Source organism: Globicephala melas, chromosome 5 (genome assembly GCF_963455315.2).
Source record: "Globicephala melas chromosome 5, mGloMel1.2, whole genome shotgun sequence".
Lineage (NCBI taxonomy): Eukaryota > Metazoa > Chordata > Mammalia > Artiodactyla > Delphinidae > Globicephala > Globicephala melas.
This window is the reverse complement of record NC_083318.1, coordinates 107,340,838-107,355,718: the sequence shown is the minus strand read 5'-3', so window position 1 is coordinate 107,355,718 and position 14,881 is coordinate 107,340,838. Positions and strand designations below refer to the sequence as shown.

The 14,881-nt window shown below is 42.2% G+C and overlaps 1 protein-coding gene across 4 annotated transcripts; it reads left to right on the top strand.

Annotated features, from left to right (window-relative positions):
- Window positions 1–1,135: 1,135 nt before the first annotated feature.
- TLR2 (toll like receptor 2) lies at window positions 1,136–14,218 on the top strand. 4 transcript variants are annotated; one of them, XM_060299664.2, is made up of 2 exons: window positions 1,136–1,207; window positions 8,119–14,218. In XM_060299664.2, the coding sequence occupies exon 2, from the start codon at window positions 8,135–8,137 to the stop codon at window positions 10,490–10,492; it is 2,358 nt and encodes a 785-aa protein (XP_060155647.1). In that variant the 5' UTR covers window positions 1,136–1,207; window positions 8,119–8,134; the 3' UTR covers window positions 10,493–14,218. The 4 variants fall into 4 exon arrangements, with proteins under 4 accessions (XP_060155647.1, XP_060155646.1, XP_030734145.2 ...); XM_060299663.2 differs by lacking the exon at window positions 1,136–1,207 and adding an exon at window positions 1,332–1,437; XM_030878285.3 differs by lacking the exon at window positions 1,136–1,207 and adding an exon at window positions 1,451–1,641.
- Window positions 14,219–14,881: the final 663 nt, after the last annotated feature.

The following is a 14,881-nucleotide window of genomic DNA, read 5'->3' as shown; positions in this document are numbered from 1 at the left end:
GAAGCGAAGGCGTTTTGGAGTCTAACCTGGGATTTGCCACTTGGCTCTGAGCCATATGACTTGAGGCAAGTTCTTTAATCACTTGAACTGAAGGCCTAATACTATCAGAACTATTTATTTCACGTGTTATTATAAGACTCAGGTGAAAAGATTTATGTGAAAGTGCTTCGAAAACGTGAAGAACTGAACACATATAAGGATGTGCCTTAGTAGAAGGTGCTAATAGCTTTGCTGAGAGTGTAGAGAAAAATACACTGCATGTAGATGACACTGGTAGTAAGTTGCGGGTAAATACATAATTTCTACTTAACTTTGTCAGAATATTCTAATCAAATTTGGGATTACAAAGCAATAACATCAGTCAATCTAGGCAGCTCAACTAGAAAAGATATATAGAGAAAGAACAGAGGTTTTCAGTTTCAGGGCAAAAAATTGGAAAGAAGTTTTCTGAAGGACACACTTGAGAAATCATGAGGGAGAGAGGGGGAGATTTTGAAGTAATAAGAAGAAAGTGTTTCAGACAGCTGGAGAGCCTGGATGGTCAGGGATGCAGAGAAATGTCCCCACGGTAATCAGTAAACTGTATAGAAAAACAGACTCCATCCCCTCAAGTTCATATTCATGCCTATAGATTAAGTTTGCCTAAGGCTGGAGCCTTTGATGAAGACTAGGCATGTGGAATAGGGTAACACAAAGAACCCTGGGTTTAGGGTAAAATTCTGGTTTCAAATCTCAATTCTGGCACTTAGAATTTGCATGGCATTTCCTCCTGTGTCAAAGAGGAACTAGAATGCTTCTTCAGCCTCCAATCTCAATTTGGGAAGGTCAAATGTAATTATGAAAATAAAATATAGTTTATGAATATTAAGGCAGCTTAATTTTGAAAAGGTAGCTAGTTTCCCTTACAAACATGTCTCACTAGTTTCTGTGGCAATGAAGAAAGCCAATCTAAGACTGTTCGTTTTGGGAATTACCCATTTTGAGAAACAGGGATGGAAACGCGCAAGGGAAGGACTTATGTTCAAAATCTTAGACATAAGGGGGAGCCCACATCTTTTCACGGTAAGAGCAGGGATGGGAGGTGGGTGCTAGGGAAAGTCAGCGCACCACCAGGGGACCGCCACAAGATTGAAATTTTTTAAAAATCTGGGCTGTCCTTATCTGCTCTTCAGGCAAAATCTTGCTGCGTTGGTTTGGATAGTGACTGGTGAGTTATTTTAATGCAGGAGAGAATAGACTTGCGGGTGGAAGTGGACCCTGGAGATATACTGACCGGGAAATTGTGTTTAAAAGGTCGTGGTGGGGGTGGGAGGTGGCTGAGAGGCATGATTCGTGAGCCTGAATTTGGGCGTCCAAGGACGCAGAAGAATGGAGACGGCGTGTTTCAGGGCAGTAAGAGGCTTTGGGTGCCCGAGGCTTCAAGAAAATAGTGGTTGGGTAATAAGCCTTCTCGTTGGTTTCGAAATCTAACTCTGTGCTGGGGGAATCCCACGCGGAGGCCTTAAGCGTCTCCCCACACCCTGGCCCCAGCGCCCGCCTCCGACCCGGTCCAGGCACCAGGCGGCGGTGGGGTAGCACCTGGGTCACGGTCACCCGACGGAGCCCGCGGAAAGGGAAGCGGCGGCGGGCCCCAGGCCACAGGTGACAGGCGCGCTCCGCGGAACGGGTGGTCCCCGCACCCTGGAGAAGGGGGCGCCGGCCACACGCAGCGTCCCCGCGCACTCTTCCGGGGCGCGGGCAGGTCCGGGCCGGAGGCGGCAGAAGGCGCGGCCTGGCGGCAGCTGCGCGTTCTCCGGATACATCGGGCCGAAAATACGCTCGGCGGGCTTCCTCGTTCCGCAGCCCTTCCCGGACCGGGCGGGCAGGGTCCCAGGGTGGCCGAGGCGCGGACGCGGGCGCCGGGCATCCTCGCTTCCCAGTCGGCGGCACCCAGGACCCCAGTAGTGCGGCGCGGGCCCGGGGAAGGGGGGAGTCCCCGGCCCCGAGGCCGTCGACGCTCCTGCAGCCCCGTCTGCTAGGCCCCGCACGGGAATGCGGACACCTGCCCCGCCGAGGTGAGAGAAGCGGGGACCTCACGGAAAGGGACGGGGGTGCGGCCGAGGTTCGCCCAGCCCTTGGCGTCCCGGTGCCCGCGGGCCTTGGCGGGGCCATCCAGCCTCCGATGGGGCGCCGCGGGGAGCTTCCGCGGGCTCCGCGCTGCGGCCGGCCGCGTTCCGGGAGGCGGGGTGGCCAGTGGCTCCAGTTCCCGAAGGGCAGCCCTCTCGCCGGCGGCTCAGGGCGCCCCGGTCGCCCCTGCCCCCTTCACTCGGAGCGGCGGTGACGAGGTTCAGGTAGAGGCTTTCAAGGTTGCATAGGTGCGTCCTGCTGGCGGTGCGTCTGCGCTCACTGCTTACCGCTGGGACCCAACTTCCAAAGGTGGGATTTCGGCCACCAGGGCTCAGCAATGGGACAGGGTCAGGACTCGGATCTGCCTAGGACTCTCGCTCCCCAACCCCGAGCCTGGTCTCTGCTCCGGGGGGCTTCACGCCATTAAAACTTCGTCAACGTCTATAAATGACAACTTGTGTATGGAACTTGGATGTCAGCCAGGATAGTGTTTTTCCTGTTTGAAAAAAGAAAAAAAAAGGGCGGGGAGAGAGAGAGAAATTGTTCAGGGTGTAAACAATTCAGCCGGGTGAGATGCTTGTAATCTTGCAGAAGGTCTTGTCTGCACTGTTACTAACTCAGATCTTTACCAAAAAGCAACTGGGAGATAGGATGGCTGACTTGAAAGTAGACACCAAAAAAAAAAAAGAAAAGAAAAGAAAAGAAAAAGGCAAATATCCTGACTTGATTACTTGAAAATGACTTATTCGCCAATATTTTAAGTTTCTTCTTCTTCCTGTTCTAAGCAGAGAACCTTTGTGTCTTCTTTAAACTTTTTATAATGTATCAATTTTATGAAAATGACCTGAAGTTGACAACATGTTTTGGAAGTTTCTAAGCCATCAGTTATTTTTTTTCATTGCTTTACTTAAGAATTTGGCTTGGTTGGTTAAATATCTTGTTTTGATTTCAGTGATTGAGCATAATTTATTGTATGTGGCACCTTGGGTGTGACCTCATAAAGATATTTTAGTAAATCTAAGTTGTACTTACTCCTCCCAAATAGGTTTGCTTGTCGAAAAAAAATTTTTTTTTATCTCCACAGTGTCATTTAAAATTTACATTACTTTTTCCTCATGCAGGAAACCCATGTCTGAGTTTCTGAGTGCTGTCTTTCTTATCTATCGTTACACTAAAAAAATCCACTTGTTGCTTCTTGTTGCCTACTCTTACCTGGTTGATTTTCCATGTGTTGAAGAACATATGTTTTGGGGTACTTCTTTCAATGAAGGTCTACAAATGTCTGAAAATGTCTTATCTTTACTCTTGGATGATTATTTAACTGGGTAGAGATGTCTAGACTAACAGGTATGTTTTCTCAGCCCTTTGAGGCTGTTATTCCATTGTTTGGGGGCTAGATGAGGAATTTCTATTCTTTGGGATTCAATATGCATTTATAATTTGTAAATTTATGTTTTTCTTCAGTTCTGAAAAATTCTTAGTTATTATATCTTTTAATATTTGGATCCACACCAGCATATGTGGCAGGCCTGGGTTTTGATTTCTTATGGGAGATTTCTAGGAGGCTAGCTTCTAGCCAGGTGGAGACCCTGGGTCAGAGGGCAGAGATTTTTGAGGCCCCTGTTCACATATGGCGTAGCCTTTTCTCTGTGCTTGGCTTTATGGAGAGCCCACTGTCACTTCTCTACCATGCGCTGGGCCATGAGTCCTTCTCTAGTCTGGCTTCACCCAGGCATCTCAGCCCTCGCCCTAAAGTGGGCGTCTGTTTCTGGTTTCACTCTGGGCCACAGGGCTTCAACTTCCTCTCAGCTAAGTCGCCTCTAACACCAGGCTTACTCCTCAGACTTCCATCCTATCCTGAGTCTTGGACTAATAATTCCTCACCACTCTGGCAACTTTCTGAATTCTTTAAGCAGATGATTTTTGTACTTTGTGCAGATCCACAGCCTTTATTAGATCTGACTCCACTCCATCTAACTTGAGCCATCGCCCTTCCCTTTCTCAGTGTCTTACACTGAGGACTTCTCTGCCCCCTCCTGTAGTGTATTGGGAAAATGGGAGGAGAGACAAGTAATTCTGACCTAAAGTGTCAAGCTGTTAACTGTAGTTTTAGCATCATCAATAATTATTATTTGTTGAAAACCTACCGTGTAATAGGTATCATATAATATGTATATGAAATAGCCCAAGATCTCTGCTCTTATAAATTTTACGTTTTAAAGAGAAAAAGCCAGGAAAAATAAAAAATGAACGTATTTGACCTTACATCTTAGCCAAAAATTGGTATAGATTTCTTAAGATTTGTGCAATATGTTACGAAGTGGAAAAAATCAGGTAAATTTTGGTCCTCCAGTACAATTATACTAAGAGGATTTTTTTTTCAACAACCGTTTAAGCAGAAAGACAATGGGATAGACATAGTGCCAAATAGTAATAGCCATTTCATCTTAACCCTGTCAGTTTTAGAGGTGGGGACAACGCTAGATCTGCGACCTCTATGGGTTAGTTTCTGTTGTCTTCTGTTTCTGCTCTTCTCATGCTTATCACCTTGCTTTCATTAGTGCCCAGTTGTTTTTCATTTTTTACTGGACATTCTATTTGAAAAATTGTTTCCAGAAAGAAATCTAAGGGCTAGGATGATGTTTTCTTCTTCTGGAGAAAATTTTCCTTTGCTTCTGTAGGTACCCATGAGCACTAGCGTTCCAGAAATAATCTTAGTCCGTATTCAGAGATCAAGGCTGCCCGAGCCATCCAGATAAGTCAAAGCTGTGATGCAACCTGTGAGGACTTGTTTTCCTCTAGTTCGGCCTTATCTATCCCATCTGTGACTGCCCCAGACCTTAACATTTAACTCCCTGCTTTCTAAGGCTGTCAAAAGTGCTCTGCAGCTGTCAGACTGTGCTTACTGTGTTCAACGCAATGAAAGACAAACTGAAAAATCTGTCAGAGAATTTAAAACTATAAAAATGACATAGCAGAAGTGGAAAGGAACCAAATAGAAATGATATAGATGAAAACTGTAATAATCAAAAAATTTAAAAGCAGTGGATGGATTTAACAGTAAATTAAACATAGCTGAAGAAAGGAAAATAAACTAGAAAATAGATCAGAAGAAAATACATAGAATGAAACTTGAAGAGACAAAAAGTATGGAAAGAACAGAAGAGAAAGAGACATGGACAATACAGCTAAACTAGTGTTTAGATGAAAATGCATGACCTGAAATGGATATATTAGAAATGAAGAATGGCTGAAAATTAATGAGGAAGCATCTATCTCAGGAAATTAGAATGAGAACCGTAAAATAAATCTAGAGAAAGCAGAAGGAAGTAAATAGTAATATGAGTAGAAATTAATGAAATAGAAAATAAATAGAGGCTTTATAGAGTGAGAAGTTGGTTATTCAAAAATGCTGATAGGACTTCCCCGGTGGTGCAGTGGTTGAGAATCTGGCTGCCAATGCAGGGGACACAGGTTTGATCCCTGGTCCAGGAAGATACCTCCCACATGCCATGGAGCAACTAAGCCTGTGCGCTGCAACTACTGAAGCCCGTGTGCCGCAACTACTGAAGGCCGTTCGCCACAACTACTGAAGCTCGCATGCCTAGAGCCCGTGCTCCACAACAAGAGAAGCCACTGCAATGAGAAGCCCGTGCACCTCAATGAAGAGTAGCCCCTGCTCGCTGCAACTAGAGAAAGCTCGCGCGTAGCAACAAGGACCCAATACAGCCAAAAATAAATGGATAAAATAAATAAATTTTTAAAAATGCTAATAAAAACGATAAACCTCTGGCAAGACAATTGAGAAAGAAAGCAGGCACAAATACCATCTAAGGAATAGAATAGAGGTCCTGCAGACATTAAAACAATAAGGGGATGAAAGCAACTATGTCAGTAAATTTGAAAATTTGGAAGAAAATGATAACTTCTTTGAAAAACACAACTGACAAAAGAATAAAAAGAAAATCTGAATCATTCTGTAGCTGTTAAATTAATGTATTTAACAAAAACAAACAACAACAAAAACTGTATGAGGACATTAGGAGAAAGAAATTTGTAGGGCAATTTTACTTCTGAATATAGATTCAAAAATTCTAAACAAAATATTATAAATAAAATCCAGCAATATATAAAAAGGATAATATATCCAGACGAATGTGGGTTTATTCTAAAAATGCAAGGTTGCTTTAACACATTTATCCATTGTAGTCACCGATATTTATTAACAAAATGAAGGAGGAAATGTTCTTATCTCAATAAGGAAGAAAAAAAGTTTTGATAAAATTCAACATTCATTAATCAAGACAATGAAGTAAAGGTATAAGGATTGGAAAAAGTAAATAAAACCATCATTATACCTGCATGATACGATTGTGTATGTAGAAAATTAAAAGGAATCTACAAACTGTGAAATTGCTGAATTAGTTTTGCAAGGTTGCTCAATGCATGGTAGATATGTAAAACTTAATTGAATTTCTCTCTCTGTATATATAGGTATATGCCACATATAAGTAAGTAATACTATTTTCCAAACTTCAAAAGTATCAGATGTCTAGAAATAAACCTCACAAAATATGCTCAAGACCTCTGTGTAGAAAATCATAAGACATTATTGTGGTAATGAAGACCCAAATAAATGGAAAGATATATCATGCTCATGGATTGAAAGATTCAATATTGTAGTGATGTCAATAATTCCAAAATATCTATAGAGTCATGGCATTGCCAACTAAAATCAATGGGTTTGGGCTTCCCTGGTGGCTCAGTGGTTAAGAATCTGCCTGCCAATGCAGGGAACACGGGTTCAAGCCCTGGTCCGGGAAGATCCCACATGCCGCGGAGCAACTAAGCCCGTGAGCCATAATTACTGAGCCCGAGTGTCACAACTACTGAAGCTTGCGCACCTACAGCCTGTGCTCCACAACAAGAGAAGCCGCTGCAATGAGAAGCCTGCGCACTGCAGTGAAAAGTAGCCCCTGCTCACCACAACTAGAGAAAGCCCATGTGCAGCAACGAAGACCCAACACAGCCAAAAATAAAATAAATAAATTTATTTTAGAAAAATCAGTGGGTTTTGTTTTTGAAACTGATAAGCTGATTCTGTAGTTTATAAGAATATGCAAAGCACCAAGACTAAGACTCACTTAAAGAAGAACAGGGAGGAAGGCCTTGCTCTCCTGGATATGAAGATATGTCATACATTTAATATAGTGTGTTACCGGTACAAAGATAGACAAATAGACATTGGATCAGATTAGAGAGCCCTCAAACAGACTGACCCTTAGATGGACACGTGAGTACTGGCAAAGGTAATACTGTTGATTGTTTCCCCAGAATGATCTTTTGAAAAATGTGCTGAGTCAAACACTGCTTCCTGCACTTAGTTCACTGCAGATGAGAAGGTTCTGATGGTCTGATTGTCCCTCCGCCCAACAAACCACCTTGCTCTGCCTGGGGTTCTCAGCACCCCTTCCACCTGCTAGTGCCAAGTGCAAGACAGGTTGACAAGCATGGGACCTTTTTCTTTCGGTTAAAGAGCATGCTCCTCCTGGAGCTGTATTCAGTGAAAGTTGTTCAAGGAGAGCTGTGGTTTGGCACTGTGAGATCTCTAACTCATGGGGGCATCAGGACAGGCAAGGGGCATGCTCCAATATAAGATCTGAAGTATACAAATACGAAGTTGTAAATGCATATGGTTAAGCCTAGCCCTTAAACTGCTTGCTTTTTCATCCTCCATCATTCATTTACTTTCATCTTTCAACCCACGTTTGGTCCTGCTGCATATTCCTAGATGGTACTGTGCCTTTAAGTCATTGTTCAGTGGCAGTCTGTTGCTGGATGTGTCAGGGAATTCATTTTTTATTCTTATTCATACATTCCATTTCCCTGTCAGTTATGTCTTGGTGTGTGTGTGTGTACGCACGTGCTACATCTTACAAAACTGTTCTCAAGAACTGGAATTAAGCTATGGTGTCAAACACAATCACTCATTTGAACCTCTTTTCTTTGTAGGTGAGATCACTGGACAATGCCACCTGCTTTGTGGACAGTGTGGGTCTTGGGGTCTGTAATCAGCCTCCCCAAGGAAGGAGCCTCTGATCAGGCTTCTTCTCTGTCTTGTGACCCCACTGGTGTCTGCGATGGCCGCTCCAGATCTTTAAACTCCATCCCCTCAGGGCTCACGGCAGCTGTGAAAAGCCTTGACCTGTCCAGCAATGAGATCACCTATGTCAGCAACAGCGACCTGCGGAGGTGTGTGAACCTCAGGACTCTGAGGCTGGGGGCCAATGAAATTCACATGGTGGAGGAAGATTCTTTTTTTTCGCTGAGGAGTCTTGAATATTTGGACTTATCCTACAATCGTTTATCTTACTTCTCATCCTCCTGGTTCAGATCCCTTTCTGCCTTGAAATTCTTAAACTTACTGGGAAATTTATACAAAACACTCGGGGAAAGATCTCTTTTTTCTCATCTCCCAAATCTACGAATCCTGAAAGTAGGAAATAGTAACAGCTTCACTGAGATTCAGGAAAAGGATTTCGCTGGGCTAACTCTTCTTGAGAAACTTGAGATTAATGCTCCAAATCTGCAGACATATGCGCCGAAGAGTTTAAAGTCAATCCGGAACATCAGCCATCTGATTCTTCATCTGAAGCAGCCTGTTTTACTGTTGGAGATTTTTGTAGATATTTTAAGTTCCTTAGAACATTTAGAACTGAGAGATACTAATTTGAACACTTTTCATTTTTCAGAAGTATCCATCAGTGAAACGAATACATCGATTAAAAAGTTTACATTTAGAAATGTGCAAATCACTGACGAAAGTTTTACTGAAGTTGTGAAACTGTTTAATTATGCTTCTGGAGGCTTAGAAGTAGAGTTTGATGACTGTACCCATGATGGAGTTGGTGATTTTAGGACATTGACTCTGGAGACAATGAAACGCCTACGTGACGTGGAGACATTAACAATACGGAAGTTGCATGTCCCACAGTTTTTCTTATTTCATGATCTGAGTAATATATATTCACTCACAGGAAAAGTTAAAAGAATCACAATAGAAAACAGTAAGGTTTTTCTGGTTCCTTGTTTACTTTCACAACATTTAAAATCATTAGAATATTTGGATCTCAGTGAAAACTTAATGTCTGAAGAAACCTTGAAAAACTCAGCCTGTGAGCATGCCTGGCCCTTCCTAAAAACCTTAGTTTTAAGGCAGAATCGTTTGAAATCATTAAAAAAAACTGGAGAAATTTTGCTTACTCTGAAAAACCTGACTAACCTTGATATCAGTAAGAATAATTTTCATTCAATGCCTGAAACTTGTCAGTGGCCAGGAAAAATGAAATATTTGAACTTATCCAGCACAAGAATACAAAGTTTAACCCGTTGCATTCCCCAGACACTGGAAATTTTAGATATTAGCAATAACAATCTCGATTCATTTTCTTTGATTTTGCCAAAACTCAAAGAACTTTATATTTCCAGAAATAAGTTGAAGACTCTACCAGATGCCTCCTTTTTACCTGTGTTATTAGTTATGAGAATCAGCAGAAATATAATAACTACTTTCTCTAAGGAGCAACTTGATTCTTTTCAAAAACTGAAGACTTTGGAAGCTGGTGGCAACAGTTTCGTTTGCTCCTGTGACTTCCTGTCTTTCACACAGGGGCAGCAGGCCCTGGCCCAGGTCCTGATCGACTGGCCAGAAGAATACCTGTGTGACTCTCCATCCTCTGTGCGGGGCCAGCGGGTTCGGGACACCCGGCTCTCACCTTCCGAATGCCACAGGGCAGCCGTGGTGTCTGCCGTGTGCTGTGCCCTTTTCCTGTCATTCCTGCTCGTGGGAGTTCTGTGCCACCGTTTCCACGGACTGTGGTACATGAAGATGATGTGGGCCTGGCTCCAGGCCAAGAGGAAGCCCAGGAAGGCTCCCCGCAGGGACATCTGCTATGATGCCTTTGTGTCCTACAGTGAACGGGATTCCTACTGGGTGGAGAACCTCATGGTCCAGGAGCTGGAGCACTTCAGACCTCCCTTTAAGTTGTGTCTTCACAAGCGGGACTTCATTCCTGGCAAGTGGATTATCGACAATATCATTGACTCCATTGAAAAGAGCCACAAAACCATCTTTGTGCTTTCTGAGAACTTTGTGAAGAGTGAGTGGTGCAAGTACGAGCTGGACTTCTCCCATTTTCGTCTCTTTGATGAGAACGACGATGCTGCCATTCTCATTCTGCTGGAGCCCATTGAGAAAAAGGCCATCCCCCAGCGTTTTTGTAAGCTGCGGAAGATCATGAACACCAAGACCTACTTGGAGTGGCCCGCTGATGAGACGCAGCAGGAAGGGTTTTGGGTAAATTTGAGAGCTGCAATAAAGTCCTAGGATCCTTCATTAAGGGTCAGTCTTGGTCTGGTGGTGGTCTTTCTATCACTAGTTATAACTAAGTCCATTCTGACCCAATTATATGTAAACTATATGAATGAGGACTTGCTTACTGAAACAACTAAAACTGTTCAAAAGCTGCTACCAGATTGGAAAAACATGGTTCTGGGCTTTTCTTTATCCTATGAGATAATCATGATCTCACTGCATTATTGATATCTGAATTATCTGTACCAATTGACTTAGTTCATTAGGAAACAGCAGAAATGAGCAGAAGATTTCAAATGACTGTGTCCGTCAGCTTTCTGCCAGGAGACTCACGCATGTCTGTAGAGGTCGTTCTCCATCCCCGCAGCTGTCCCTTCTGTGCCTGACTGCTCTCAAGAGCAGCAAGGCAAAATGTTATTGCTGTTCTTAGAAAAAAAAGTGCTGTGTGTCCTCATTAAGCTTCACGGGATACAAAAAACCCTAGAAGGTATATTTTCATATGAACTGGATCTGTCTTTCTCGCTATTTGATAAGTTTCTCCAGCCATAGTTACTTGAGAGAGGGTATATAACCCAAGATGCAGTAAATTATGTATTTCTATGAAAATGAAACTAATGAAATATATACTCAGTTTTGAAGGATTTGAAAGAATCCCCCTATATCCCTGACTCAGATCTTCAGCCTTTAACTATGTGTGAAGTTCTAATTTAGTGTCTGGTTACTCTGCTTTCAGCCCCATCTTCTAGTCGGCTTCCCTTGCATCATGTTGCTTTTTCCTTCTTTAAAAAGTCTTGTTTCTGATTTTTTCTCTTTTTGAAACATTATGAAAGTATGTATGAGCTAAATAGATTTTTAAGCAAGTATAGACCTAGAGGTTCTTCACAATGACTCAGAAATATTTGATACACAATAATTTAAAAGATAGATACTACTTCCATATGTTAATTTTTAGAATCTAGATAATAAGACATTAAGTGAATACATTAAATTTAAAAGTGAGGAGCTATTTATGGACTTCATCCAACTCACTCCTTAAGCTGGGAACCACATGTGAAAGGAAGTGACCTTGCTCAGTCCTCAGCCAGAACTGGGTCTGTGTGGTTAGTTGGGGTCTGGAATCAGAAGGACCTGGGTTAGTATGCATGTATCTTTGGGCAACTCAATCTGATCCCAAATATTTTCCTGTCCTTAAGATAGGGATAATAATAAATACATTGTAGGGTCTGATGTAGATGTCAAGGTGCAGTACTATCAGTAAAGCACTGGCATGTGCCCCGGATGAGGACCAACCCTATGAGAATGGGTACCATGGGGTACTCGCACAGGGTGACAGGTGCCTGTGGTAGGTGTTAGCTATTATTATTATTTTCCAAGAAGGAAGTCCTCTTATATATTATGGTTTGTAAATGAATGTTTTTGTGTTATGAGTACTAGCAGGGATCTAGGGTATATTTTCTGTCGTTTGCAGAAAGTTATCCCAAAGAAATAAGTTCATTAAGTGCAGGACAGGCTTTAGTCCTTGGGAAACCCAAACAGTGGGTTCTTCTATCTCACACAAACTCCTGGGAGAGTGTAATGGAGTACCCAGCCTAAGAAAAAAATAGACAAGTTCAGGAGAAGGAGACTTGAGATGCCACAGAAACCAAACACAAAATGGACTTTTTGCTTTAGTCCTCTATTTCCTTCCTACATTAAGCACAATGTTAATTGTCATGAGAACCAGACAAATTTAACGTGGACTTGACCTGTAGATTTAATTTCAATAATTTAAACAGCAATAGAAAAGCTTCATAGTTAATTGATAGATTTAAAATAATATTTTAAAAATAATCTATTTTTCTCATTGCAAATGTTAAACTGTAGAAAATTTGGACAAGAAACAAAAGCATATGAAAGAAATTAAGAATCAGCTCTTATCCCTTTACCTTGAGATAACCACTGGTAACTGAGTAGTATATACATATTACTTCACAAAACTGAGACTAGATTTAATTAATTTATTTATTTAAAATTAATTTATTTTTTGGCTGCGTTGGGTCTTCATTGCTGTGCACGGGCTTTCTCTAGTTGTGGCAAGCAGGGGCTACTCTTCACTGTGGTGCGTGGGCTTCTCATTGCAGTGGCTTCTTTTTGTGGAGCACGGGCTCTAGGCTCGCGAGCTTCAGTAGTCGTGTTGCATGAGCTCAGTAGTTGTGGCTCACGGGCTCTAGAGCACAGGCTCAGTAGTTGTGGCGCATGGGCTTAGTTGCTCCGCGGCATGTGGGATCTTCCCGGACCAGGGCTCGAACCTGTGTCCCCGCATTGGCAAGCGGATTCTTAACCACTGCGCCACCAGGGAAGCCCCTGAGATTAGATTTTAAATGCCTAAACTGTGTAAAGGAAATAGCATCTTTATTTTTTTCTGATATTGTTTAGTAATTATCTAACATTTCTGAACTCTGAGGGTCATTCAGAATTCCATGAAGACACATGCTGGTTTACTTACCCAGAGTCCTAAAGGGTCTTCACTCTGCTCTCCATAAAAAGCAGATAGCAAATACATCAGAGGTGCATTTAAGGGCTCTGCTACAAAAGACAAACTAATTTTTAGTTGGTGCTTTATCCAGTTGTGAGGTCTTTTATTTGTCTGTAGCCTGTAAGTTCAAAAATCTTGATTTATCTCTTTAATCCTTGCACGTGCCTGGTACGTAATAAATATTGAATTGTTGAAATGTTTGCTGAGTAGAGAAATAAAGCAGAGTTAAATCTTCTAATAATCTGGATGATGAGCCAGCTGTAATACTGAAGCACTGAGCAGTTTCAAGAAGGAATATTACCAACCAGAAAAATCTTAATGTGAGTTATCGTCATTACAACTGCAATGGAATTTTGTATAGCATTAAGTGCGTTGCTGATATTTTAAAAAAATTTATTGAAGTATAGTTGATTTACAATGTTGAGTTAATTCCTGCTGTACAGCAAAGTGACTCAGTTATGCATATATACATTCTTTTTCATATTCTTTTCCATTATGGTTTATCACAGGATATTGAATATAGTTCCCTGTGCTATACAGTAGGACCTTGTTGTTTATCCATTCTATATATAATAGTTTGCATCTGCTCACCCAAACTTCCAATCCAACCTGACCCCACTCCCCCTCCCCGCTGGTAACCACAAGTCAGTCCTCTATGTCTGCGAGTCTGTTTCTGTTTCATAGATAAGTTCATCTGTGTCATATTTTAGATTCCACATATAAGTGATATCATGTGGTATTTGTCTTTCTGTTTCTGACTGACTTCACTTAGTATGATAACTTCTAGATCCATCCAAGTTGCTGCAATGCGTCGCCAATGTTTCCGACAATAGATTTGTTTCTTTTCTACTTCATACAAGTGTAATGTCTTCACGTATTGCAGAATAGATGTCTGGTGTGATGTAGACAGTGTTGGCTGTTTAACAAACGACCAGTAATTTAAAATGAATTAATTTTGGGGAGTTCAACATATTCTTGGGTTAATTTGTTTGACTGGTCTTCCCAATTCTGTTAATTTTTTCTTTCTTGCTGGATTAATTCATTTGGTCAGCAAATATTTATTGAGTGCCTGTTATGTGCCAGGTACTGCTCCAAGTGCTGGAGAGATAGTAGGGAACAAAACAGATAAAATTCCCAGTCTTCATGGAGGTGAAGACAAACAGTAAACAAATGAGTCTATGATATGATTTCAGGAAATGCTGTGAAGAAAATAAAAGCAGAGTATGGCCATGGATTGACTGTGTGTGTGTGTGTGTGTGTGTGTGTGTGTGTGTGTGAACAGAGTGGCACAGAAGAAGAGAGTGCTTCTCTTCCCTTTAGTGCAGCCCTTGGGTGGGCTGAGTGCATGGGGCAGCCCCAGGAAACCCAGCATAGCTCTGGCCCATTGAGTGGACTGCAACACACTGGTGCTAGAGGCTTCAGGAGTGCTCTCTGCACAGAAGGGCTCTGTGGTGCCAAAGCTGCCACGTGGTAACAAGCACAAAGAACACAAAAGACTCTGTTCTAAAACCATAGATTTAACAACTCTGCCTACTTCTTTGAAGATGTTGAACTGATAAGAAGGTACTTGTTGTAACTCAACGTTGTACGTGAGGAGTACTTTGCAAACCTCTGAAACACGCCTCAGATGAGATCACTGTAAGCCAAAGTAGAGGTGGGATGTCCACAGTGGGTTGTACCAAATGTGTCAGATGCGATGATTAGAAAACGATTGTAATCGGAAGGATGCAAAGCACGCTTTATTTGTTTATTCCATTGCTCAGCTTCTCTTTAAATTCTTTACACAAGACAAAGTGCCAGTTGTTATTCAGTTCTCTAAATTCTTGGGGTCATCTCTAAAATTAGAAAAGAAGGGCTTCCCTGGTGGCGCAGTGGTTGAGAGTCCT

Bases quoted from the DNA above. Each gene is read 5' to 3' on its own strand.
- TLR2 (XM_060299664.2), top strand. From the start codon at position 8,135: ATGCCACCTGCTTTGTGGACAGTGTGGGTCTTGGGGTCTGTAATCAGC.